Below are 27,866 nucleotides of genomic sequence, written 5' to 3' on the forward strand. Positions count from 1 at the left end.
TGGGTGGGTTCTCTTCCTCTTAGGTTTTCCGCACTGTTTTCCTTGAAATTAAATTTAATGGAATTCATATTTGTGTTGGGAATCATGTATTACAAACTCTCTGTAAAAATACTTCCCGAGACCTAACATGAGTAGAAAGGAAGAAATATTCAGTAAGTCACTCGAGTAGCATATACTTCCTATGTGTGGTTTGCACGCTGATGTCCTTGAAGCTTGTTCCAAGGCTGCCTGGGGAGTGGGGGGCAGGCTGAGGGGAATCTGCTTCCCTCCCCAGCTCCTTCACCCATCCCCACATTTGGCCAGAGTGGGTTCTCCTGGTTTCCCTTCTGCATTTTGAGTTTCGATGGCAAGGTTTGGTGGCTAAAAAGAAACTGGTGATCGTTTATACCTGTGACTGAAATCAACATGGCATGCAGCTCTTGGGTGCTGATTGTTACTACTCGTCCCATCATCCTTCTCTTCCAGCAGCCTCAGAGATTTTGCTTCCCTTGAACTGGGCCAGACCTGCCACTATGGTGGCACTGGGGTTGTTTCAAAGGGGGTGAGCTTTTGGGTTATCATTGTGATAAAACACTTGCAAATGTGGTCACTTAGACAATGGAGGAGAAAAAGTAGGAAGAATCCAAAGACAATGCAATATTTTCTAGGTAGGATCAAACTGCTTTTAGACATTGTTGTCGTGAACAGGGCTCTGTGACAGTGGGCTGTCATGTCACCTGTGTTGGCCACAGAGGTTGTTAAGGGAGGAATCTGATTTAAGTTGAAACTGAAGGTTACGTTTGGACGATCGACGTCCCCAACGCACCTCAATGGCTCTTGAAAGTTATGGGAATCATGTGTAAGTGAAACCTATTGAAATCCCGAAAGTGTTCTCTTCAGCTGTCCAGGAAAGATGTGGAACTTTACATGGGCTATGTATGTCCTCTGCTGATTTTCACATGTGAGAGCGGAACTTGGCTTTTAGCGACTGTGCGATTCATATCTTCTCGTGGTAGAAAGCTCAGCGTGAAGGCCCCGAGATGTCTGTGTTCCAGTTATACCGCCTAACACAATCATTCTCTCCTTTTCAGTTCAGTACATATTGTACAGACAGGCTTCACTGATATTTTGGGCACATTTCCTCCTGTTTTTTTTCCTGAAGAGTCTTTTTCCCTCTGAAATCGCTTGCAAAGCGAGAGGTCAGCTATTTCTCCTAAGTATGTCATCATTTCAAAGATTTTCAGAGAAAAGTCATGTGTCCAGTGGACCAATAGCTCAGAGGAGGAGGGGAGATTGTGTATCATGGTGAGAGGGCCACCTGTCCCGCTGCCTCTGGGAAGTTGTCACCGGCCACTCTCCAGGCCGTTTGATCTTTCCTTTCTCAGAACCACTTGAAGCCTAGCCTAGGTCCTTCTTCTCTCTCTTTCTTTTCCTTCTTTATTCCACCAAACATGTCCTGGATGCCCATGCCAGGTACTGAGCTAGACAATGTGTATGTGTGTAGCGGGGGAAAGAGGGAAGGACACAAAGATAAATTGGAAACCAAACCAGCCCTGAGACAGCACATAATCTACTGGGAAAGGCCGGGCAACCTCACAAGTGATTCCAAGAAAGGCCGCTCTGCCCAGCGAGAAGCGCTGGATGGGGGAGAACTGTCCATAATCTTGCACTGTATTTTTTGGTGCATTTTGTCTCTCCATTTATAATGCCCTCTCTTTAGAGAGGACACCAGATGTTTTTGCTTGCCTAGCATCCATTTCTCCTTCTGGTCATGGCATTCTGGTTTTGCACCGGAGACAGCCCAGTGGGACTGTTAAATCAAAGTGCCATGGCCTGCCCCTGCTAAGAGCTGGGTGTGTGACCCAAGCTGAACTGATCTCTCTTTCATATTCGGCCACTGACTGGAGATACAAGGGTAGAAAATGTTCAGAGCAGACTTTGTCTTAGGACCACATCGATGACACAGCCAGGGTTCCCTCCACCTGGATTTCTGGCACTGCTCTGGGTCCTGTCGTAGTAAGGATGGCTCATTCAGCTTTTTCAACATCCTGTTATTATTACCTTAATTAGCTTGGGTCTGTTTCTGCTATTTGCATATATAAAGCACTTCTAACAGATTCCCTTCTGGGAGTGAAAGATCAGGCCTCATAGTTCTTCTCTATGACCTACCAAGTGCCCTACACAGAGAAGATGCTCAATAAATGCTGGTCAGTTGATAGTTTGAAGAAATGTATCTCAGGATGAAATATTCTCCTTGCCTAACTATGGATTATTTAGGAGTTTGGGCACAATTCCAAAGTTTTCCTTGGGCTAATTTATTCTAAGATTTTGTTCTACCCCATAGCAACCACAAAAGTAAAAATGACCTCTTGCTGATAGCCAGAGAGATGCATTTTGCCATAGTAGCACAGCAGAGACTTGACTAGGTCTACAGGAAGTCACATCTTAGAAGGTCAGGGTTGGTAGAACCTTCAAGGCCATCAGGCCTAAGAGGCAGTTGCTTTATAGTTAAGATTTAGAATTGGAATGGCTCTAAATACTAGTCAACGCCTATAGTGAACATAGTAACCCCATGAACACTTTTAGTCACTAAACCACAAGTTGCCTTGCTTTGTGGCATCTTCCAGAATACAGCATATATGAATTTTTTTTTTTGCAAATTAAATTACAGTGTATATGCTCTGGTGGAGACCGCAAATTAAAAAGAGGCAATGGCAGGTGCCCTTATAAACTGAAAAATCCTGACGCAAGAAGCAGACGAACCAAATTTTAAAAAGGGCGGGGAGATTATCAAGGACAAGCAGCACTATTTCTGGACATTTTTTCTTAAATAGACAAGAGAGCAAAGGTACTATTTATACATTACTCATGTATTATTAATACCAATATCTACATCCACATCTGTATCTATATATAGATAGATGTTCCTTGCTGCATGGTTAATAATAGTTCCAATTGGGGAAGCCCACAAGTCCTTCAAAAAGGAAAATTCTACAGATACGTGAGCCAGAGCTATCTATGCAAACGTGGAAAAATGTCTATAGTGATTTATGTTAAAAAAAACAAAAAGCGAGCTGTAGGATGACACGGAGTTTGGTTATATATATATATATATATATATATATATATATATCTGGAAAGATATATTCCAGACTTTTAAACATAGTTAAAGGAGGTCAGTTAAGACTTTTGGAAGCCCTACGAATCAAGGGAGTGGCATACTCCCCCACCTCCAAACACCAGGGAATTCAAAATCAAACATACCGAACAGTAAAAGAGATGTCAAAAGTCTAAGTAAATTCCGACTCTTTTTCGTAATGGGTATCTTTAGAAATAGCACATTCTTCTAAAACAATGTCAGTGTTCCTAATGGCCCAACCAGGCACACGCTTGCTTCCTCCCTGGGGCCCTGCGTCACGGGCAGCTCACCTCTCCCACTTATCTTACGTATTCCTGCATTCGAGGATTCTAAAATAACGAGCATGCCTTAATTTTTCTAATTTTAAAGTGATGTAAAAATAGGGAAAAGCAACACAAGGGAGTGCTGTGGGTAGCGGAAATTTCGATGTCCCTCTGAAGTGTAGTCACATGCTTATACAATGGGTAAGAATCCATTAAGCTAACTGCTTGAGCACTGTGCGCTCTAAGTTATACCTCAAATAAAAACCATTAATTAATCCTTAATCTTAATCCTTAATCCAAATCTTTAATACTGATGGCTCTTAAGACAGACAAAGTTGAAGAGTTACCTGGACCAATACAAAAAACCTCTTCTTCCATCTCTTCCAGACATTCTTACCGATGGCCCATAAATACCTAAGGAAAAAGAAAAAGACCAGAGTTGCATTAATGCTTGAGCGACTGCACTGTTTAATTCACTTGACCGTGAAGCTTGGTACTCATAAACGAGGAAATGCACATGGCTCAGAAAAAGAACACAGATTTTGGCGCTGTGTGACTGAGGATAAGGAACAGCAAGCCAAAGTTCACTTGCACTCCCAGAAGGAATTGTGGCCCCTCCTCACACTTGACTAATATTCTTTGATTGATTCCAGAAAGCACCTTGGAAAATGTTACATTGAGACTTAATTTTTGTATGTGCTGGAAGTCTATTAGGTAGGGAAACTCCTGCCAAAGCTGCACGAGAGAAAAAAAAGAAGGCTAAATCCTACAACCAGCCCCTATGCCTCATGTCGAGGCTCAGCCAGGAGCCGCCCACCCCACCCCCCACCTTTGCTCTAATTCTGTCAAATGCAGGTATATTACAGGGAAGAAATTTCACGTCAACATAGAAAGTTCTCCCTATACCTCTCCCCTTTCCCCAAATGCTCTTCTGTTGATGGAAATTAATCTTGATACAGAAAAGTGAAATAAAAGGAGAGTTAAGAATTACAGAGGAATAACTCAAAGCTATCTGGAGATTTTACAAGTGGTCTTACTAATTCATTCGCAAATTACTCCTCTTGCCTTGTGGATTGCCGCACACTAAACTGGCACTAATCGAGGAAGTGAGGCCCCTGGTTTTCAGACTCTACTGGACCAGGTGAGGAGAGATCTGGTCATACTCAAAAACATTCAAATACTCAAGTTCCCAAACTGGCTTTATCTGCTATAAAAATCAACTGGACAACTTCCAAATACTCACTTCACCTGGAATCAGACAGAATTTCCGCTTTGGAACATAAAGAAGAATGCACCTAATTAAAATTTATACCATTTGACAAATTTCAGGGGCTCTGAGAACTGGCTGGTGGCCAAAACGTGCTCAGATCTTTAAGCCAGAAACCCAGGAGTCACCCTGGGTTCTTCTGTTTCCTCCTCCTTACTCCTTCATTGCCAAGTGCAGCTGATTTTTACTTCCTGCAAAGTTCATCACTCTGCTCAGTCTCGACCCCTCACACCCTCACTATTTCAGTCCCAGCCCACAGCTTTGCTTCCGTGGACAGTGGTAGAGGACACTTTTAATGGGTGTCAAGGACACCCAGAATGATTTTCATCCCCCTCCTGGCCATGAGATGCGGCCCACCATTTGCAGATGCTATCACGCCTTTCCCTGATGAAACTCCTTCGGTGGGTCTCCCTTGTTTACATGAAGGGAGCCTCAAACTTTGGCCACTCACATTCCACTTTCATGATCTATCCTGTATCTGCCCACCTATTCTATGGTTTACTTGGCATTTTCCTTTAAATTAACTTATTTAACACAAATACATTTATTTTGAAAGAAAACTTTATATTATAGCCTTGATACACTACTTATATATTACGTGGCTCACATGAAAACACATACGTAAACATTTAACGAACATACGCTTGTCTGTACATCACTAAGATGATTGTGTGTGCCATCAGTGATATAAATCCACTCAGGGAAACTGTAGCCTATAGAGATAAAATCCAGCATCTTGACCTGGCCTGAAAACCTGTTCATTCTCTGGCCCTGCTCGACTGTCTACACTCAGCGTCTGCACATTACATTACCCGTAATCCCTGACCACACCAGGAAGTTTCACACTTGTGTAATTTTGCACGTGCTTCACAGCCTGGAATTGTCTACTCTCAGCTCCTTATGTTCAAACTCACATTCTTCCTAAGTTTAAATCCCTACCTTGATGTCATCACCCCCCCCTGGGCCTTGTGGATGGCTCCTCTGTTACAATGATTACACTACTATAATTTGTCTTTATATTTATTGTTCCTACTGGATTGTGAGCTCTTTGAGGGAAGGAACCTTATTCCTTCTTTCTAAATTCTTATTTCTAAATTCCTAGCACAGAACTTTGTTGTGTTTTTTAAATTCCTAGGATGGTTCTTGATATGTAGTAGGAGGTCAGTATATATTTGTTCTATTTCAATGGGTTTGGAAGGCCATGATCTTGGGAAACTAGAGCAACCTTTGTAAATGTTTCCGATGAGGTTTTAAAACACTGCATAAAGACATGCAACCCATCACCAAGTTCTTTGGGTTTTCCATCCAAAATATATCTCAACTGTTTCCATCCCCACTGCTGCTCCCCAGTCAAGCCTCCAAGATGTCCACCTGGGCCACAGCAACAGGCTGTGTCCTAACCGGTCTCCCTGCTTCACTCTTGCCCACACTCCACGCACTACACAGCAGAGAGAGTGACCTTTTTAATGGCTAAGTCAGATTGTTAATACACTCATTATAAATCAGGATAGGAAGCGATGGAAGGGTTTTGACCAGGGCAGAGACATGATCATATGGCTGTTTAAGATGGTTCCAGGGGCTGCTGGATGGAGAAGGCACTGTGGATGAAGGGGGCGAGAGAGAAGGCAGGGAGATCAGCAAGGACCTGGTGGCAGTGGTCCAGGGGCAAGAGATAGCATGGTGCCTGGACCAGGACTGAGGCCATGGCAGTGGTTAGATGGCTGGTAAGTACATCAGCCCTGAGGCCAACATGGTCAGCTCCACTGTTGATTTGATTCCCCCCCAGCCGCCATCCACTGTCCTGGCCAGTGCTCTCAACCTTCTCAAAATAATATATTCACATATTCATGGCAGACATTGACATCAAAAGGAGGTGTGGCCAGGGCTAAAGAGGAAGAGGGTTCACTGGCCCGTACATGTTAGCATTATTGTCTTTCGGTTCTCATTATGATGGTTACTCTGAGATGCTGGGCAAGGCGCTTAACTGTCTGGTGCCCTGGAAAAGGGAATGGTTCTTCTCCTGAAGGGTTGTTGTGGGGATTAAATGAGAGGATTCTTGTGAAATAGGAGCACGAGGCACAGCAGAAAGTAGATACACAATAAATGTCAGCCTTATTATAAACTATCTCTGTGTACAGAGCAAAGTGTACCATTACTAGTAGTAAATAATAGCTAAATATGTGAAAAGAAATCTCCTCGGACATATGGACATAGGAAAACAGATGAAATGAAAATCATATGAAGAAAGTGGGTGAAAACATTTGTATTTGTAGTAATGACTGGCAAGGTTATAACAGTCTCCTACTTTTCTGGAATTATATCTGGCAGCTACTACCCATTTTCTTTTTCCCCTTTACTTGAACTCACATAAAGAAATTCAGAACAGTTAACACCGACACTACATTCGAAGTTTGTAATTTTTTTAACACTTTTTTTTTTTAATGTTTATTTACTTTTGAGAGAAAGAGAGAGCGAGACGGAGTGTGAGCAGGGGAGGGGCAGAGAGGGAGACAAAGAATCCGAAGCAGGCTCCCGGCTCCGAGCTGTCAGCACAGAGCCCGACGCGGGGCTTAAACCCACGAACCATGAGATCATGACGTGAGCCGAAGTCGGACGCTCAACCTACTGAGCCACCCAGGTGCCGTTGAAACTTATCATTTTAGTTGATGGAAATGAAAGCAGGAAAAGGAATTCACTAAAAGCCACAGAATGTAACTCCCACTGAAGCATAATAAAATACTAGCTACTGCTTGATGAAGTTTTACTAGTATGCTGTGCTGTCTCAGGCACTTTACTCAAATTTACTGTACCTACCCGGAGGGGGTAAGGCCTGGAGTCTGGAGCCGTGTCGCCTTGGTGCACGGACCCGACACAAAGTACATGCTTATGGTTAGGTACTTCATTACATTATTATTCCTATTTTACAGGTGAGGGATCTGCACTCCAAGTAACCAGCTCAGGATTCCACAGCTGGTGAACGGAACAGCCAGAACTGAAACCCGGAATAGTCTGGTTCTAGAGTACCCTTTTCACTGCACTATTCTTTGTTCCATTTTAGATGAAGGACTTAGGTTTCTTTTTTTTTTCTTTTTTTTAAATTTTTTTTAAGTTTCTTTATTTATTTTGAGACAGAGAGAGACAGAGAAATACAGAGAATTTATTTCTGTGTAAATAAATAGGGGGGAGGGGCAGAGGAGATGAGAGGGAGAGAATTCCAAGCAGGGTCCGCACTGTCAGCGCAGAGCCTGACGTGGGGCTCGAACTCACAAATCTTGAGATCATGACCTGAGCCGAAATCAAGAATCAGCTGCTTATCGGACTGAGCCACCCAGGCACCCCCACGAGCTTTTGTTTCTTTCCTGACATGAGAACACGAATTGCTATTCCAATCGGACTTTTCCAGTGAAAGCCTTCTGAATGGGAAAGCTGAGTGGGATCGGAGAAAAAATCAACAATCCTCCTTTGCAAAGTATCAGTTGGTTTGCGTGAAGGAGGGGCTTTCCCTCGGAGGTTTTCCTCAGAATTTATTGCTAATTTGGCACATACCAGAAGGTGTCAAAACCGAGAAAAACTGAGGGCTGCACTGTATCATTTCTGTCTAGTCAGCTCCGGCTCTGTATTCTCTTAGGCTGAAACGCGCTCAGGAGACAGGACGCAAAGTACCTGTAGCAGATGGGAGTTCTGTCATTGCAGATGCACCGGTGGCCTTCCCCTCAAGCTCCTCACACTACAGACAGATCTATCTGCATGGGCATTAGTGGCCCTCGACTCTCTCTTCGGGCCATCGGGATGGTGGCAATCTGGATTTACAAATAAATCAGCGTTCCAGAGTCGGGAGCCAAAGTTTAGCCTGGTGGTTGTATCTCAGACTCGGGGTGGAAACACCTGTGTGGGAGTTTGAACCCTGCCACCAAGTGCCCTTTGGCTTAGCTGCCTGTGCCTCCGTTTCCTCGGCTGTAACATGGGGACAGTGTGCCAAGTTGCTGTGGGGGCTGATGGGGACCATGCACGGTGAGTGCTTAGCACAGACTGGCGCATAGTAAGTGCTCAGTGACATTAGGTAATATTGTGGCTTGTCATTATCCTTAGTAGTAGCAGTGACCCTAGTAGAAATAGTAGTCTTAGTAGAAAGACGTCCCTGTCAGTTTCATTCTATGAGAGGCCAGAGTGAACTACAAACGACAAAACAGAGGAAAGAGAAAGATACTCTTGGGTCTTCCATGGCCCCCTGGCTCCAGCATCCCTGGGTCTTGGGACTACTTGGCAGGGCAGCACCCATGGTGATGCTTGTAACTTGTCACTTGTATGAAAAACGGGACGGTCTTCCTTCCTCTGATGCTTGTGAGTGTCGATGAATTAGTAACTCAGTTCTATTTATTAAACATCCCCTGGGCTTAGCACTAGGTGTACACATGGTGGGTGATCCATAGCTATTCATGGGGAAATGTTTTACTGTATGTCTTCTCCCAGGATGCCTGGGGAGGAGCAGCCAGGGCAGGGAGAAGAGTACAGGCTCCCCTCAGGACCTCGGCCGGAATCACTTGCCCCTGGACCCCTTACGAAGGGGTAAGGATGGCCGAGAGGGACATGGAGACCAAGGATAGGTTGAGGTTTCAGTTTGGCGGGCTGTGGAGCCAGAAATTATGCGTCCGACTTCGGCTCAGGTCATGATCTCACAGCCGGTGAGTCTGAGCCCCGCGTCAGGCTCTGGGCTGACAGCTCGGAGCCTGGAGCCTGCTTCAGATTCTGTGTCTCCTTCTCTCCACCCCTCCCCCCTTTGTGCTCTGTCTCTCTGTCTCTCTCTCTGTCTCAAAAATAAATAAATGTTAAAAAATTGAAAAAAAAAAAAAAGAAGAGAAGTCACATTAAGACAAAACCAAGATTCTTTCTGGAGGCATCTCTCCCTTCCTTGGAGAGTGAGTGAGAGCACGGAGGGTGCAAAGACTCCAGATGCCTGAGGCTTCTTGCCACAGCCCAGCAGGAAGATGCATGGACTGGGGAGAAGCACCATAAATGAATGATAGCAAACACTGGTAAGAATAACCTCCACCACCAGCTGTTCCACAGCTGTAGCCCTTACCAGGTATCAGACCCTGTTCTAAATGCTTTACATGTAGTAACTCATTTAATTTCTCACAACCTTATGAGGCAAAACTATCGTGACTTTATGCTGAGCAAAATGAGGTCCACAGAGGTTAAGCAACTTGCCTACAGCTAGTAAGTGGTTACTGCCAAGGATTATATCCTAATTATATCCTAAGTAATTGGCATTTACAGACAATAATACAACAAAGAACATAAAACAGAATCATAAAAATATTCAGTTAGTCCAAAAGAAGGCAAAGAAAAAAAAAAGGAAAAAAAGAAAAAAGAGGAAAAAGGAACAAAGATCAGAGAGAACAAACAGAAAAAAAGCAAGATGACAAATAGCAATTTTTTTAGTGTATGTTTATTTTTGAGAGAGAGTGAGTGTGCGCACACACGAGTGGGGGAGGAGGAGAGAGAGATGGAGACACAGAATCCGAAGCAGGCTCCAGGCTCCCAGCTGTCGGCACAGAAGCCAATGCGGGCTCAAACCCATGAACCACAAGATGATAACCTGAGCCAAGGACAGACACTTTACCAACTGAGCCACCCAGGTGTCCCAACAAACAGCAATTTAATTTAAACCTAACTATATCAATAATCACAATAAATACAAATAGGCTAAATATCCCAATTCAAAGGCAGAGATCTTCAGATTGATTTCAAAAAGCTAGAGTCAAATCCATGCTGCGTACAAGAAATGCACTTTGACTCTAATGGCATAAATTAAAAATAAAAGGATGGAAAAGATTTACGATGCTAACATTAGTCTTTTAAAAAGCTGGGGGGGGGGGCTGTACTACTGTCACACAAAGTAAATTTCAGGGCAAAGAATATTACGAGGGATAAAGAATAGTTCATAATAATAAAGGGGTCAATTAATCAAGAAGTTACAATAACCTTAAATGTTTATGCGTCTCATACTAGAGCTTCAAAATAAATGAGACAAACATGGACAGAATTGTAAGATGAAACAAACAAATCCACAATTATAGTCACAGATTACAATACTTCTCTCTCAATAATTGATAGAAAATCAGGAAGTATTTAGACGATTTCAACAACACTATCAGCCAACTTGATTTAATCGGCATTTACAGAAAATAAGCCAACGAAGGAGATAAAATGGGACCCTAGAAATATTTAATTAGGTCAGTCATGGCAGTCGTTTGAGAGTCTACGCCAATCTGAGCAGTGTCTTGGAGACTTACAGGGAAGAGAGAGGAATGTGATAGTTGGAAGAACAAGATGTCTAAAGCAACAGCACAGCTAAGAAAATGGAAGAGGAACGGGGATTTTAAGAAGCATGGCTGAGACATATAAACTGTATCCCTTGCAAGTTCTGTTAAAGCATAACAGGAAAATCAGATTTGCTGTAAATTACTCCGGGTTGGGGCACGGCAGTTCATTGAATGAAACCAAGGTGGAATCAGGGGAGCTCTCTATTTCATTCAAGTTTGGGTCCTCCATTTAAGGTCGAACCAGAAGGAATAATGTAATTCTAGACACAGCTCTAATGCTTACTCTCACTTGGGCAGGACTGTTCACCACCCCCATGTCTGTTTCCCATATATGTAAAGTGGGAATTCATTCATTCACTTACTCATTTATGCAACAACTAGATTAATTTATTGGGCTTTTACTACCTGGTAGGCCCTGTAATAGCTACTTTGAACAAGGGAGACAAAGGTCCCTGATGACAAGGAACTCAGAGTCTAATGGGGAAGAGAGACGACAAACTAATAAACAAAGAAATATGTGATGTGTGAGTTGATGATGAGTGCTCTGCTGAAAATAAAGCAGAGTAAGAAAGAGAGAAGACACAGGTGGGCCAGGCATTCTGACATGGCACACAGACATGCAGAAATCAGGGTGAACCAGGTGGAAAGTTGGGTGGGGGAGAAGAGGCATCCAAGGCAAAAGGCATCCAAGGGAAAGGTGGGGCCAAGGGCCCTGGGGTGGGGGTGCACGTGGAGGTGGGGAGGAGCAAGGAGGCCATTGTGGCTGGAAGCGTGATCAAGGTCATATAGGTAGTGGAGTTTTTATCAGATAGGGCCTCGTAGCCATGGTAACAACACTGGCTTTGACTGTGAGATGGGGAATCATTGGAGGTTTTCCAGCATTTGAGTGGCAGGATCTGACTTGTGTGTTAAAAAAATTACTCCGGCTTCATGTTGGGAGACAGACTACAGGGAAGGAAGGACAGCAGGAGGGGGGCTGCTTAATCAGTAAAGGCACAAGTGAGGGAGTTAAGGGTTCAAGGCTTGGATCCAAATGGTGATATGGTGGTGGTGAGGAGAGGCTGAACTCTGGATTTCTTTCAAAGGTACAGTGAATAGAATTTGCTGATGGATGACATGAGGGGGTGAAAGTGAAAGAGAAATGTCAAAGATGACCCCAAGATTCATGGTCCGAGCAACTGGGTGAAGGGAGAGGCCATTTATTAAGATGGGAGGATAATGATACGTAGTCCTTGTGAGGCTGTTTCAGGGAAGAAATGAGAACATGCGTGTGAATGCACTTGCTGAACTTGAAAACACCATATGGATGTAAAATATGAAAAATAACTCTCTGAGGAGCTGCTTATTGTCAAATAGGCCCAGATACTCAGGTCTTAAGGCCCCAAAATAGTGTTGACTTTCTCACTAACATTTTTCTGCTCAATAAGGAAAGTTATTCTGAATGTCCCAGTCTACCAACAAGGACTAATTTACAGTAATTCTGATTTTTCCTTTTATGTTTTAATAAACATTAAAGTAGATAAAATTTATAACCTCAGCCATGCTTCTTGAAAATTCCTTTCTCTCTACCATTCTTTAAGCTGTAACACTATTCTGATATTTCTTTCCTTCCCTACACAATGGGGCTCGAGAACGCTTTTTTAAGTTTAAATGAAAAAAAATTGTAGTCCATAAGAAATTCTTTTAATTTCCTTGGGTCATCTCTTGTGGAACTAATTTTGTCCACCCCTGGTTTAGGCCACAATGGGTCTCTGGCAGTGTTGTTAAGAAAGCTATTGCCTACTTTTCAGGGCTACTTTAGGCTTTCCTAGTATATTTCCTGGCAGATGGGTAATTTTTACATGGGAGTCTAGAAACACGAAATAGCTGTGGAAACTGTCAGAAGTTGAGTTACATATTTCTTCTGTCATCTGCAGGGTCAAGATAGCTTGAGATGTCTCAATAATTTTACAAATGAACCAAAAGAAAAAAAAATTACTGAATTCAAATCAGTTAGTTCAGTTCCCAGCAGCGTAAATGAAGAGAATGTGGGAGATGGGAGTGTGTCCCCTGGGGAAATTACTTGGTATGTAAAGTTTGCTGTGGGAATTAAATAAGGGAGTGCTTGTGAAACTCCATACTAGGTGGGGTGAGCTGCTGATCCTACAAGGAAGTTTTTTTTAAAAAACTGAACTTTTGGGGCGCCTGGGTGGCGCAGCCGGTTAAGCGTCCGACTTCAGCCAGGTCACGATCTCACGGTCCGTGAGTTCGAGCCCCGCGTCGGGCTCTGGGCTAATGGCTCGGAGCCTGGAGCCTGTTTCCGATTCTGTGTCTCCCTCTCTCTCTGCCCCTCCCCCGTTCATGCTCTGTCTCTCTCTGTCCCAAAAATAAATAAAAAACCGTTGAAAAAAAAAATTAAAAAAAAAATAAATAAATAAAAAAAAAAATAAAAAACTGAACTTTTGAGGACAGATACATCCAATCATATTTTTGTTGTCTCTCTCTTCAGTCTGTCCTACCCTCCTCATTTCTCTCTCTCTCTCTCTCTCTCTCTCTCTCTCTCTCTCTTTCCCTTGCTCACTCTATCCTGCTCATGCTCCTGTTCCTTTAGCAAATAGTTACTGAGCATTTATGAGCAAGTATTTTTGCAAAAGATGAAGAATGTTTTCCTGTATGCTATAAAGACCTAACAGAATTCTCTGACCCTTTGTCTCGCAACTGGGATGTTTACATCAAGGGGGAGAAATTCCACTTAACATTTGGAATAGATGCCAGGAGTATGATCAGAAGGAGGAAAAGGCGACTTCACAAACATTTCATGACACATCTTCATGAGATGCTAACGTAACTGGGGAGAAGCTAGCTGCCCTTCATCATGATGGTGGAAAAAAGACGAAATGTGTAGCAAGGGTCTGGCTCACTCTCCCACAGCTGTCCACCGGCCGCAGGCAGAACAGCTGTGGCAAAATCCCATCTCAGGCTCTGGGAACAGCTTGGTCTCAGGATAATGCTATCCAAATTCTTCAAATCCGTGCCAGAGCTCAAGGGCAGTACGGGGTCTCGAGCTTGTTGGGAAACCTTTTCTTTCTCTGGGGTTCCCCATGCCTGACTCCCTCTGGTGCCCTGACTGGGAGGTACCTATCTTTTCTTGAAACCTTGAGCTTTCCATGTTCCTTGGAATACCAAGGCACTAACTCCCTACAACATCATTCTTTACTTCCTGATCACATGCTGCTGTGGTCTGCTCATGTGCTGGGGTGTGTACTTCCTGTCCTAACCGCTCTCTCCTGGACCTCTTTAAATGCTTCTATTTCAATGTGTCTTACTCACTGGCTAGTCCCTGGGTTTGGGTTTTTGTAGCCCCTAAACCTCTAGCACTGTAGAGCACTAAACCTCTAGAATTATAATCAATTCTCAGTTTTCATTTCCATTTTATGACTTTAAACCATCTCATGAATGCATACACCCCAAAGGGAATTAATGAGATGTTTCTAGAGGAGCTAAGCAGAATGATAGCCGGTGGCAAACGGTACCCGCAGAATAATTGAAAAACAATCCATTCCCTTCTGTTGGTTAGACATTCCCCTCTTCAGTGATAGGGCCCAACTCCTTTCTAAGTGATCGCATTTACTGAGAGAGTGGTGTCCAAGCAGTTTAATTGAATAAACCATGGCATTACCCAGTTGTCAATGAAGATTTCCTGTACAAATCATTGGTTTGATCTGTGAAATGAAACTTATTTCGTTTCTTCTTTTTATGCTACTTGAAATAACTGCTCATGCCTCTCAACCTTAAGAACTGAAAATGATCATATATTTCCTATGTTTTCGTCATTTTTTTAAAAGACTTCGCTGAACACTACACTCTAACACTGATTTAACATTAATTGTTTGAAAGTCGCCTATAGCACCTGCTCATGTCTCTTAGACGTGGTTGTTAAAGAAGGTGAGAGAGGATGAATCATAGAGTCTGAAAGATCTAGATGCCACTGAAAGGTACACAAAGCCAATAAAACCTCCTAAACCAGAATCACTTAGCATGCTTGAATTGCACTGGAAATCCTATTAGAAAAAAAGAAGGAAATCAATCTATTTTGTCAGCACAAATGCACATCCAGTAATCATAAGAATTGAGGTTTGTAGTAAATATAAAAATCAAGAGGTTTTACAAAAGTTTTATAAAAACTGAAGTTTATAGTAAATATAAAAACCAAGAATCTCTCATGAATCCTTTATATTTCCTTCCATGCAGTTCTCTGAAGATCAGCTTTTCTTTTTAAAATTTTTAAGAAACGGATAAAAACCTCTCCCAAACTACCACTTGGAGAAGAAACACTTACCCAGAATGCTTCATGTTTTGAGGCTTATCCATTCGGACAGCAAGTTTGATTTTGAGGTCTTGATCGGGGCAGTTTTTGGAGACTGTCATTTTGTGCCACTCTGACTGTTTGGGGCTGTTTGGGGTAGGGTGGAGAATAACCTGTAGGCGAAAAGGACATCCACGTTAGCCAGAAAGCGGAGACACTGTTACAGGCGTGTTGTTTTCAACGAGAAACTCTGCTGCTGAGAAGCTGCGCGTCTTGCCCAGCTCCCAGGGAGGCGATTAAATGAAACAGAGGCTTGGCCACAGGACTGCAATTCAAGGCTTCATCTACCAACCGTGGCTGCCTCGTACCAAGCAGAGACCAGCCAGAGGGCAGAAATGGTGTTCTCTTGCTCTCCTCTCTCTCCCTGGCTAATTCAGGAAAAGTAATGATCATGATTTCGGTCACTCTGCTTGTGCATCTTTCTGAAATTCCGAAGTCCCAAAGCAACCCAGGACAGAGACTCAGGCTCATCATCCATATAAGAAGGCAGATGTATGAAAGAAAGACATGAGAGATTACGCAGTAGAGCACCTCCCGTCCGCTCATTTTTCGCTCCTCAGGATTCCTTCCCCTGTCTCAGGAGGAGGAAATCTCTCAAAGGCCATGGGGAATGCGGAAGGGACTTTATGGGATGGATGAGAAATGAGAGGCCTAGGGAAGGGAGGGATCTGGCCGACAGTCACGCATTTACATAGACGGTCACACGCATGGGGCATCTCCTCAAGTAACAAACACCGAAATCTGTCCGGGTTTGAAAGGAAGCCTACACAGCAGGAAGGATGGGCTCTCAGAAAGCGTCTTTTTGACCCTGCGCTGCCGAGATGGGGCTCCAATGTGAGGTTCTGTCTCGGAGGCTGCAAGTGAGGCAATGAGTGGATAACCCGGGACATCCGCCTCTTCATTTTGTGACCGGAGTTCTCAGGAGCCACGTGGGGTCTGAAGAACACACACAGGGGCAGGAGTGGAATATCTGGAAAATCCCCTGGACTGAGGGAACAGGAATTAAATGCAGGCATGACAAAAGCTGGGCCTGCTAAGATGTGCTTTTGTGGTGGCCGCGGGCCCCGATTTGTTGCATGCTGCTCTGGCTCTGTTTTCAAAGCATCTCCTTTCTCTGGGTGCAGGGGGAGGCCGCCTCTCTCCTGGGCTTCTTTCACCTCTGCAGGGGGAGGGGAGGGGTTCGGAGGCTCGGAGGCGGACCCTGCGGCCTTCCAGAGGCTGCCAGCCTCACTGCCCTCATGCGCCCGGCTGGCATGTAGAGGGTGGGAGCATATGGCTTCCCGTGAGGCGGCACAACAGGAGCTCAGGGCAGAGCGAGCCGGTGCGGCGGAAAAGCAGAATCGGCCCGCTCTGATAGGCCTCGTTGGTGCTGAATTTTCACCTCTTCTCCCTCCGGGCCTGACCCCTCCCCGCACCCCCCTCCCCCATTAAATTCCCTGACTCTGATGAAAGAAAATTCATCCATTTTTGCTAAACACAGAATTTGAGTTTTCCCAATGTCTTACGTATGACATGATGGAAATACCAGGCCTGATTTTTCAGACCAGAGGCTGCTCAAGTTTTTCTGACCATGCCCTGTGCCCATAAAATATACTGAGCAAATAGCCCAATACCTGTAAATATATTGCTATCAATATAAAAATATATCACCATCAATATATAAATATATAAAATATCATTATATATCTATGTAAGTTATATAACTAGATATCATTATATTTATATTTTATGTTTACATTATATACATTTACTTTGTATTAATATATTAGCTTATTACATATATCATAAAATACACACAAATATAGAAGTCTTAAAAATGAGCTACAGATAAAAACTATGTATATATATATATATTTTTTTTTTTCCCCTTAAGTTTATTTTGAGAAAGAAATAGCATGAGTGGAGGAGGGGCAAAGAGAGAGGGGGAGAGACGGAATCCCAAGCAGGCTCTGTGTGGTCAATGCACAGAGCCCAACGTGGGGCTGGAACTCACAAAACCGTGAGATCAAGACCCGAGCCGAAATCAAGAATCAGATGCTCCACCGACTGAGCCACCCAGGTGTCCCAAAAACTGTATTTTTACATGTCTCACTAATTGTGGCGGCTTGGAACTATTATCAGCTATGTTTTAAGGTATCATATATATTTAGGGCAAGGCTCATTGTTAATGATACTAGATGCAAGTCTGCAGTTCACGTAGTCTTTTGTTTTTTTTTAATTGATTTATTTATTTTTAGAGAGAGAGAGAGAGGGAGGGAGAGAGGAGAAAGAGAAGGAATGAGCATGAGCAGGGGAGGGGCAGAGAAAGGAGACAGAGAATCCCAGGCAGGCTCTGTGCTGTCAGAGCCTGACATGGGGCTTGATCTCACCACCCTGAGATCTCGACCTGAGCTGAAACCAAGAGTCAGACGCACAACTGACTGACCCACCCCGGCGCCCCAAGCAGTTCAAGTAGTCTTGTAAATAATTTCAGAACATCTTGCCTGACACCTGATCTTATCTGATTACACAGGCAATGACTTTATCTCATGATGTGGGTGACAGAGGTCCTGCTCAGTAAGGCGATGTCAGCTCCACCATTTTTTTTGGTGGTTTTTTTTTTTTTTTTTTTTTTTTTGCCAGGCTTGCAATAGTAGTATCTTAAGATTATAGCACTTTTTGGGGCGCCCGGGTGGCTCAGTCGGTTCAGCGCCCGACTTCGGCTCAGTCATGATCTCACGGTTTGTGAGTTCGAGCCCCGCGTTGGGCTCTGTGCTGACAGCCTGGAGCCTGCTTCGGATTCTGTGTCTCCCTCGCTCTCTGCCCCTCCCCCGTTCATGCTCTGTCTCTGTCTCAAAAAATAAATAAATGTTAAAAAAAATTAAAAAAAAAAGATTATAGCACTTTGTAGTAATCTTTTTTAGACCATTTGTTCATTTTGTGAGGGTTGCTTTAGTTAAAATTGTATCGTAAAATGTATAAATTCATGTAACTGGTGCCAGAAGAGTATAATATGTTGTAGGATGCTGAAGGCAAGTACACTAAGGTGCCACTGGGGGTGGGGGTGCGGTGGGGGTGCACCTCTCCCTCCCCTCAAGAGAACGCCCGTCCCTATAGGTCACTCCATGTCCTGTTCGGTTTCCGGGGACCCCAGCATTTGGGAGATGGAGGGAGGTGCCGCCCTTCCTAGGGAAGCTGACCCTCTCTCCTGAGCCAGTCTGGCCTGAGAGGTGAAGGGGGTGATGTGCTGGGAAGCAAGGAGGGGGAGAGGCTGGGAAGAGAAAGCCCAGCCAGGGCCAGAACAGCAGCAGGCAAGCCCCCGAGCCTCCTTCTGCTCCTGCCCACTTGGCAAAATCAAAGCAGGAGCCTCGCTCTGGGCGCCCGGAGCTCGTTAACAGGACTTCCGCCATATGGATTCTGGGCGTGTTTCCCACCGGCAATATGGCGTCCATTCGCCGACACGAATGACCACAGCTCGTTACTGGCCGCTCCACAAAGACTTCCTCCCTGTGGTGGCTCCCCGGGGAGACTTCCTCTCCAGGGTGGATGGAGAGGTGAGGTCACTGCTGTTCTTCTCCATCTTCACCCCCACCCCACCATGTGCCCGACGGGTCGACGTCTCCTTTGTATGTGTCAGCCCTGCTGAATTATTAGGGTCCTCCTGGGTGCACGTGAGCCCTGAGCAGTCCAGACACCTCATCTGGACATTCCAGGCTGCTAATCAAGCACTTTGTCATCTCAGCCGAGGCCCATGTGTGCTGCGCTTTGATGTGGTGATGCCGATGTGGGAACACAACCCACTCTGCGCAGTAAGCAGCATGCCGGCCAGCCCCAGCTTCTCTTAGTTACCTGACCGCACAGGCAGTTCCTTGCGGGGGGGGGGGGGGGGGGGCTGTTTTAACCCTGAGCCTCTTCCTGGCTGATCGTCTCCAAGCTTCAGCCTGTACATCCTTCCCTACCTCTGTATCCACTTGACCTGACCCCAGGAAGGCATCCCTGACCCTCAGACTGGATTGCGTCCCCTAGCTATGCACTTCCCAGGTGTTCTTCCTCTAGCAGAGCACTTACCACATTGCAGTATAATTTCTGGTTTGTTTTTTTTTAATGTTTATTTATTTTTGAGAGAGAGAGATCATGAGTGGAGAAGGGGCAGAGAGAGAGAGGGAGACACAGAATCTGAAGCAGGCTCCAGGCTCCGAGCTGTCAGCACAGAGCCCAACGCGGGGCTCGAACTCATGAACCGTGAGATCATGACCTGAGTCGAAGTCGGATGCTCAACCGACTGAGCCACCCAGGCGCCCCTATAATTTCTGTTTTTTTAGATCTATATCCCTTATGTTCTTTTGAAGTTAAAGATTTTTGCCTGTCATTAGTCCTGTTTGCTCTCTGCATGCCACAAATGATGGGACACCATGGGCTCACAATCATATCCAGTGAATGGAAGTTTGATAATATTACAGGGTTGGCAAGGGTGCAGAGGAACCCTCACTTTTGCCTTTTGTGGAAGTATCAATTGGCGTATACTCTTTAAGGGACAATTTGGTAGAATCTGTCAAAATTCAGATTTCATTCGGCAAAATATTTTCTGAGAAACCATCCTACGCATATACACACATATGCGCAAAGAAAGAAATTCAAGGTTATTCACGGAAGCATTGCTTATACAGCCAAAGACTGGAAATAATCTAAGTATGTTATGATACATCTATACCTGGAATATTACACAGCTATGAAACAGGAAGCAAGTCAGTATGGGCTGATGTGAACTAATCTCTAAATACACTGATATTTCAAGCAAAGTACAAAACAGTATGCATACAGTAATTTCCTGCTGTTCGTTTATTCATTCGTTCTTTCTTTTTTAGAGGGATATGTACACATATGCTTGTATATGCTATGCTTATACAGGCATAGAACACTAGGGGAAGAATACACAAATTGAAAACAAGGCTTTTCCCTGGAGAAGATACTAGGGCAAGGTGGGAACAATCACTCATTGTCACTATTATCCATTAACTTCTTTTTTACAATGCACGAATTTTTTTTTTCAATTAAAAAGGTCGATGAAAAGAAAAACATAATGAATATGGCACAAACTAAATGTTGTTGAATGAATGAATGTAGCACTGGGATTTCAAATGTGGCTGTGTCCTGCTAAGCCTGGGAGCAATTAGAGCATAGAAACCCTCCCCCAGGGGTACAAGGAATTGCTTCACTTAAAAAAAGAAAGCAGTCATCACCAGCTGCGGCCTGTGGAGGTGCTTCCAGAGGAGGGCACCCCAGCTGGCACATGGACCTGGCAGGCCAGTTCCACGGCAACTGGTAGAAAGTGTCTCCGGTAGGAAGAGTCAGTTCATATCTAGGGGAACATCTATGGGGCTGGAGAAGAGAATGAGTTCTTAAGAAATGAATAACTACAGGGTTGTGGCAAGCCCGTGGCATTCGTCAAAGCAGCAGAGCCCAGGGTTTTATTTCTGCACAGGGACGATGTGATACAGTGGGAATGGTCCTGGAGATGAGTCAACATCATTCCTGGCAAGTTACTTACCTCCTCTGGGCCCCAGCGGACTCATCCGTACAAGATGAGTAATAACTCATCAGGGTTATTATCGGTGAGATAATATAGCATGCTATAACAGGGTTATAGCATCGGTGAGAGACCGCAGAGCCTCGGGGCAGTGCTCTGGCCACTGGCAAATGTACAGGGCATGGGAACCAACCAACTGGGTGGGTCTAGGGAAGCTTCCTGCCTTCTGTGGGAATCTGTTTTCTCTTCTATAAAACAAAAGGTTTGACTAGCCCAGTGGGTTTAACTTTTCTGAGTGGAAACAGCTTTGAGAAATTGGTGAATGCTTTGGACTGGCAAGTCCAGAAAAATGTACATATGCCCCCTCGCTACCTCAACATTTGCAAACAATTTCATGGGGTTCCTGGATTCCAGGGAACCTTCTGTGGACTCAAGTTGAGCATTCCTGGACTTGTCTCTCCGAATACTAATATTCTGGTCTAAATCCTAGTAATACGATTCCAGGTCAGCTGTATAGATGAAAGCCAGATTAAGGAAGCAGGCAAAAAAGGAAGAAAAAAGAAAGCACACTTAATGTATTCTTGCTGGCGTTGTTAGAAGTGTGTGCCTGTGTGCTAGTCTCGACATATTCTCTCATTTTTCCATAGATGACACATCAGAGGGTTAGAGAGGTTGAAAGTTTTGGCTGAAGTCATACAGTTTTCAGAAGGGATTATGTAATCAACCAGTACGAAATGAAATGTATTGGGAGTCTCTGTGTCGGCCTCTGGGTATATAGGGTAGTGAACAAAATAGTTTAGGCTTCTATGCCCACGGGGTTTTCATCATCCAGTAGGGGAGACAGAAGCCAACATTTCTGTAAATTCTTCTCTCTTTCTCTCCTTGGCGAGAAGTTTAGTAGAGAGGGGGCTGAGGCAGTGAATGAAGGAAGATGGGCAGTCAGGAAAAGTCTCTTAGGAGGAGAAGGCATTGATGCAAGGAAAGAGGCAGCCTTTTGAAGAGCTGTGGACAGTGGGGAGAGCGATCCACTCAGGGAGAAAGCCCTCTGATGCAGGAAAGAATGGTTTATGTAGCAGACTGAAATTTGGCCAACGAAGCTGGGACGTAGTGGATAAGGGGAAAGGTAGTCACAAGTGAGGCCGAGGAAGTAGGCAGAAGCCCGATCACATGAATCCTTGTAGGCTATACTACAGAGTTCAGATTTTTATTATAAGCAGTATGGGGTGATGGAAGCATTTTAAGCTAGCAAATCTAACTTATGTCCTGAAAATACAGGCTGTTTGGTGTAGAGTCAATAACTGAGAAGTAAGAAGAAATATCTCTATTATCTCAGGGGTGCTCAAAGGGATTGGTACCACCCTTTGGGATGTTTCAGAAATTTGGAGGACATTTTTGGTTGACAGAACGGTGCTGGGCTCTGTTGGTATTGAATGGGCGGGGCCTGGGGATTCGACATGCCATACGATGAATGAGACATTCCTCCCCAGGGAGGAATTCTCCTGAATCTCACCTAACTTCTAAATATTCCCACTGGATACGAGTGGAGGTGGAAAAGCCTGTCTATAATTAATTGAGTCCAGATCTTAAATCTTTTGTTTACATATTGTTAAAAAGAAAACCAGAGGCCCAAAGTGGTGTCACTTAGACCTTATTCCCAAACCGGTGCTCAGTACGTAATCTACCTGCAGTTCCAACCTCCCCCAGAAATGTAGGCCTAACACGTCAGTCTGGAATTTTCCAATCAGCACCCATGCGTCTGCCCTCTCCATCCTCCTGCAAAGAAAGATGGGGTAATTTGCGAGATAAGACCCCTCACTTTCACCCTGAAGGAAAGCCACCTTGCCTAAAACAATCCTTTTCTTTTGCTAATAATTTTCTTGCCCCATTGGCACATCTCTTTGGAGCCCCCTCTACTTGCAGACGGGATGGAATGCTGCCTTATCCACGAATCATTACCAATGAGAACTTTAATCTTTGCTCAGTTGAATTTCTGTAATTTGGAACAATATACACGCAAAGTAATTTTGGCACTTTTCCAGGGAAACCGAGGAAACTTTGTTTCCTTGGTTGATGGTTTCAGGAAATCAGTTCACTGATATGTAAGTTGTTCAGCTTCCACCCTCCACAGCGGATTTTGTGACTGTCACCTGCCTAGTGATTCTCCATATGGGAACAAGGAAAGCATTCCTTCTGTAGGTCTTCTAGTGCAATGGTGCCTGAATCGCTACATTTTTGAAATTATTTTATTATTATTATTTTTAAGATTTTATTTTAAATAATCTCTACACCCTATGTGGGGTTCGAACTTACAACCCTGAGATCAAGAGTCACATGCTCTACCAGCTGAGCCAGCCAGGCACCCTGAAGTTATTTTATTATTAATTCCCTTTTATTTCTCTTTTATATTATGTCACTGTATTGATTTTTAAATTTTCAGGTGGTTAGGTTGTTAAATTGTCTGAGGGGCGCCTGGGTGGCTCAGTCCATTGAGCATCCGACTTCGGCTCAGGTCATGATCTCACGGCTGGTGAGTTCAAGCCCCGTGTCGGCTCTGTGCTGACAGCTCAGAGCCTGGATCCCGCTTCGGATTCTGTGTCTCCCTCTGTCTCTGTTCCTCCCCCACTTGCACTCTGTCTCACTCTCTCTCAAAAATAAAGACAGACTATAAAAGAGAAAAACTTAAAAGTCAATAAATAAATAAAGAGTCTGAGAGTTTCACTTCAAGACAGAAGGGGCATTACAAATCTCTGCTCTAACGGGTGTCTGGGTCTGAGGGTGTTGAGAAACCCTGCTCTGTCTTCTACAATGTGCCCTCCTGGTAGCCCAGATTTAAAGAGGGGAAACTGAGGCTCGGAGAGGTTGAGGGACTGGCCCAGGATCACAAAACCGATGGAGAGTAGAGCCCGGGACTCAAACCTGAAACCAAACCTTTCAGGACTTGGCAGTGCTATCCCATGGGACCGGGGGACACGGCTCTCTGGAGCAACGTGTGATGGGGAGCGCTTACCCGTCCGAGCTCCTTGTCCTCCAAGGCCAGGACCCCTGTGCTCTCTGTGAACAGCTTCACCTTCACAGCGGGCAGTGCATGAGTTGTCGAGAAGTCGCCCTGGGTGCCCCAGCTGCAGAAAGAATCAGAGAGGTCAGTGCGGAGACCTCTGCCTTGACAATGCTACACTCAGCTGCCTTCTTCCTGCGTAGGGGGAACGCAGGGTTAACCCGAGGCAGCACTGGCTGTCGCATCGCCCCTCCCCCTCACCTCTGCTCCAAAGCTGCCAGAGTGACAAAAAGTGTTAATTAACTTGTTAGGCAAATGCAAGACAGATGCTCAGAAAGTTGCCACCGGTCTTCACAGAGCTCTACAAGGAATCACTTGGAATTAGCATGAAATCGAGCTGTGGAGAACTTTTCCCATGCATTTGCAGATACTCACAAACTATTTCAGGGTAACCACTAACACTTCCTTGTATCCTTTGAATCCCTAGTTCTTGGAAACAGTCTTAGAATTTGAGACCAGGCTTCATTTGGACAAAGCCAACACCTGACTTTAAAATGGGGGGAGGTGGCGGACCCCATTTCTTCTGGCATTCAAAGATGAGTTGTATAGAAGAGGGATGGATGAAGCTCGAAGAGGAGTGGAAGGTAGAAGAAGGGGGAAATGACCTTTCCCACTGGTCTGTGGGAATCTGAGTCTTAAGATCTCTTCAGAGGACAGCCTGGCTTACCTAGCGTCTGGGTAGGGTGCCAGACTGGGCTGACAGGAGCTGCTGATGGACCCTCAGATGTGGCCTTTTCATCTACTCCTCACTGTTCTCACAGAGCCACACCATCCATTCTGCACCTGAAATCACTGCGATCTTCCAGAAGTGTTTACTGGATTGCACTGAGCGCCTGCCCTAAAGCCTTCCGTGGCACCTATTCCATTGCACTCAGGGTGCAATCCAGACCTCGGGGTGCAGCCTCCCACTCATCTGCTCCAGTGTCATGGGCCTCCTGATGGCACCACCTCAGGGCTGCGGCAGGCATGGTTCCCTCTGTTGGCAATGCTTCCCCCCACCTGGCTACCTCTTCAGAGCTCTGCTTCAAAAACACTTGCCCAGAGAACACATCCCTCGGTCTCCCAGTCTAAATTTGGTCCAGAGTTAAGCTCCCTGGGAGGTACTGTTTAATTTTCTGTCCTAGCAATCACTGGATTGGTAATTATTTATTTTTGTGCAATTGTTCAATAGCTGAATCCTCTGGGTGTTTGTTTGCTTATATGCATACCTACTACTTAGCATAGTACTTACACATAGAAGACACCTAAGAAATATTTGTTGAAAGAATAGGTGATGCCAATTATACACTCTTTTACAGAGCTAGAAGACAGGAATAGATCCAGTTTTGCATAGAGATTTTTTTCACTTTGCCTTATATGATGGCCAATTTCCATAATGGAGAAAATTCATTAAAATATTATTACTTTTAAGTTTATGCATTTTGAGAGAAAAGAGAAAGACAGAGTGCACACATGTGAGCAGGGGAGGGGCAGAGAGAGAGGAGAGAGAGAATCCCAAGCAGGCTCCCAGCTGTCAGCACAGAGCCCGATGCAGGGCTCAATCTCACAAACCGTGAGATCATGATCTGAGCCAAAATCAACAGTCGAAGGCTTATGCAACTGAGCCACTCAGGCGTGCCTGAAAGATTATTTTTTAATGACTCTGTAATAGAACACCTTTTAGATATGTCATAATTTATTTATTTAACCAATGTTCTGTTATTGACACTGGGCTGGACATTACTTTTTTATTTCATCTTTGATTATTTCCTTGGCATAGAGAGCTAGATGGGTGTAAGGGATGCTCCTCTTAGAATGCTTCCAGAATTGTGCTCATCAACCAAACTTTCAAGTCTTGGGACACCAATTCCCAAAACGCTTTCCCCAAAAGTGGCAACCATCCTCCCACCGTCTGGGAATGAGTGCAGATCACAGTGCCTCTTGCCTTCATGGGGCCCCTATTCACTTCTTCTTCTGGCTTACTTTGTCATTGCTGTTTTCATGGGTACTCCTTTGACTAATAGCAGCCTTGAATATTTTACTTGGTGGTGGTTGTTTGTATTTCTTCTTTTGTTTATGATGGGAATGACTTCTAGTCTCCATGTTGCACTCAAATAAATCCTGTTAACTCAAGGACATGAGGAATCTAGAGAAAGCGGACAAGACAGCGCCAGAAAAATGGAAGTCAAGGGGAACCCCGATGGAGACCCAAGGGCACAAAAGTCACTGAGGAAGCACATTAGTCACGACAGAGAAAGGGAGAAGACATGTGAAAGGAGAGGCGACAGAACAAGCAGCAACGGGTTGCAAACACAACAGTGCAATGTTAGATGTACAGAGAGAAGTTCTGAATTTTGGTCATCAGCTGCGGCAAGCAATCTCCCAAGACAGGGAAGGCATGTACTAGCAAAGGCAACACGACAGGGCGTAGGGTTTTGAATCAGACACCCTTAGTTCAAATCCTGGTTAATCACATATGAACTGGAGGACGTGGGGCAAGTCATGAATGTCCCTGAACCTCAGTGTGCTCAGCTATAAAATAGCCTCATTTCACATGGTAGTTAAATAGTAAAGATAAATAAAAGTAGGGGTGCCTGGGTGGCTCATTTGGTTAAGCGTCCGACTCTTGGTTTTGGCTCAGGTCATGATCTCATGGTTCATGGGCGTGAGGGCTGCATTGGGCTCCGCACTGATAGCAAGGGTTCTACTTGGGATTTTTTTCTCTCCCTTTCTCTCTGCCCCTCCCCTGCTCACACATGTTCATGCTCTCTCTCTCTCTCTCTCTCTCTCTGGAAAAAAAAAAAAAAAACTAAAAAAAAAGATAAATAAAAGTAAGGATTAAAAAAAAAAAGTAACTAGCAGGCTTGAAACAGCATGAGAACCCAACAGATTTTGGCTACATTCCCTTCCCAATTAGGATATGTAAGATATATTCTAGTAACATGATGATCACTTTTGTGTTATCGATTCGACACCTATTTATTAAGAATGTACTAAGTGTCCAACCCTGTGCTGGGCAAACAAGATAGACATTGACCTTCCTACTATACAAGGTAAGCAGTAAAACAGTTATCATCATCCCCATTTCACAGATGAGAAAACTGAGAGGAAACTCAAGATCTTGCCCATTTTATTCCAGTGAATTTTGACCAAGCTGGCTGGAACCCATATCTCTTAATTGCCATGTTATAGCTTTCACTGCTATTACTGTCATAATTATCAATAACAAGCATTATTAATAATTAGCAATAATGGCAAAAAACACGATCACTAATTTATTATTTGTGCTTAATTGTGCTATAAATCTCTTTGGGCATTTATCATGATTGGTCACAGAGATGAAGAAGATTCCTCCTGGAAACCAAAAGAGTTCTGGAATGAGATGCATTAATACCAAGCCACAGTGAGGCTTTGATCTCAGTGCCCCGGGGGTCCCACACACTCTATCCCTATGATACTGTTGCTGGGACTGGTTTGTAGGGCTTTTCTGGCCTGCTCAGCGGGCACTAAGTCAGTTGGCCTGCAACCCTGCAGCTATCCAAGGATGCTCTCAGCTCATTGAATGTTCAGCATGACTCAAAGTGTGGGACGGAGTGAGGCCTACAAGACCCTGTCAAGCTGGATGAATTCAAGCTGCTGGACGCTGCCTTGCCAGCCCAGTCCATTGGGACACTGAGTGGCTTTTCCTTCCCACCAGAGCTGTAGCTGTGCTTTTGGCTTCTTCCCACCATGACCCTTGGCTCACCTCAAGTTTTTAGGTCATTGCTGATTCCCAATTTACCCATCAGATTTCAAAATGGCAACCCAGCCCAGGGAGAAGGCCAAAAGGTCTCCAGTCTGATCAGGATCGGCTATGTCATTTTCAAGGCCTGCGCAAAATGAAACGTTGGGCTTTCTACTCTAAAAGGAGGAGAAGGTGCCACTAAAGGTACTAAAAGATCAAGTGTTTTCATTTCTCAGAGGAGTTCTGCTCAGATGCATGCTCCATTGTCCCATCAAACTTCACC

The 27,866-nt window shown here is 44.5% G+C and overlaps 1 protein-coding gene across 11 annotated transcripts in view; it reads right to left on the reverse strand.

Annotated features, from left to right (window-relative positions):
* Positions 1 to 27,866, reverse strand: part of CADPS (calcium dependent secretion activator) — a 476,722-nt gene that overhangs the window by 170,893 nt on the left and 277,963 nt on the right. For all 11 annotated transcript variants that reach the window (XM_030307156.1, XM_030307157.1, XM_030307154.1 and 8 more), the window contains exons 7-9: positions 23,833 to 23,944; positions 15,293 to 15,432; positions 3,729 to 3,795 (exon numbers count right to left, since the gene is read on the reverse strand). In XM_030307156.1, the coding sequence (XP_030163016.1) occupies positions 3,729 to 3,795; positions 15,293 to 15,432; positions 23,833 to 23,944 (319 nt within the window). The remainder of the gene's footprint in view (positions 1 to 3,728; positions 3,796 to 15,292; positions 15,433 to 23,832; positions 23,945 to 27,866) is intronic.

Source organism: Lynx canadensis, chromosome A2, assembly GCF_007474595.2.
Source record: "Lynx canadensis isolate LIC74 chromosome A2, mLynCan4.pri.v2, whole genome shotgun sequence".
Classification (NCBI taxonomy): Eukaryota; Metazoa; Chordata; class Mammalia; order Carnivora; family Felidae; genus Lynx; species Lynx canadensis.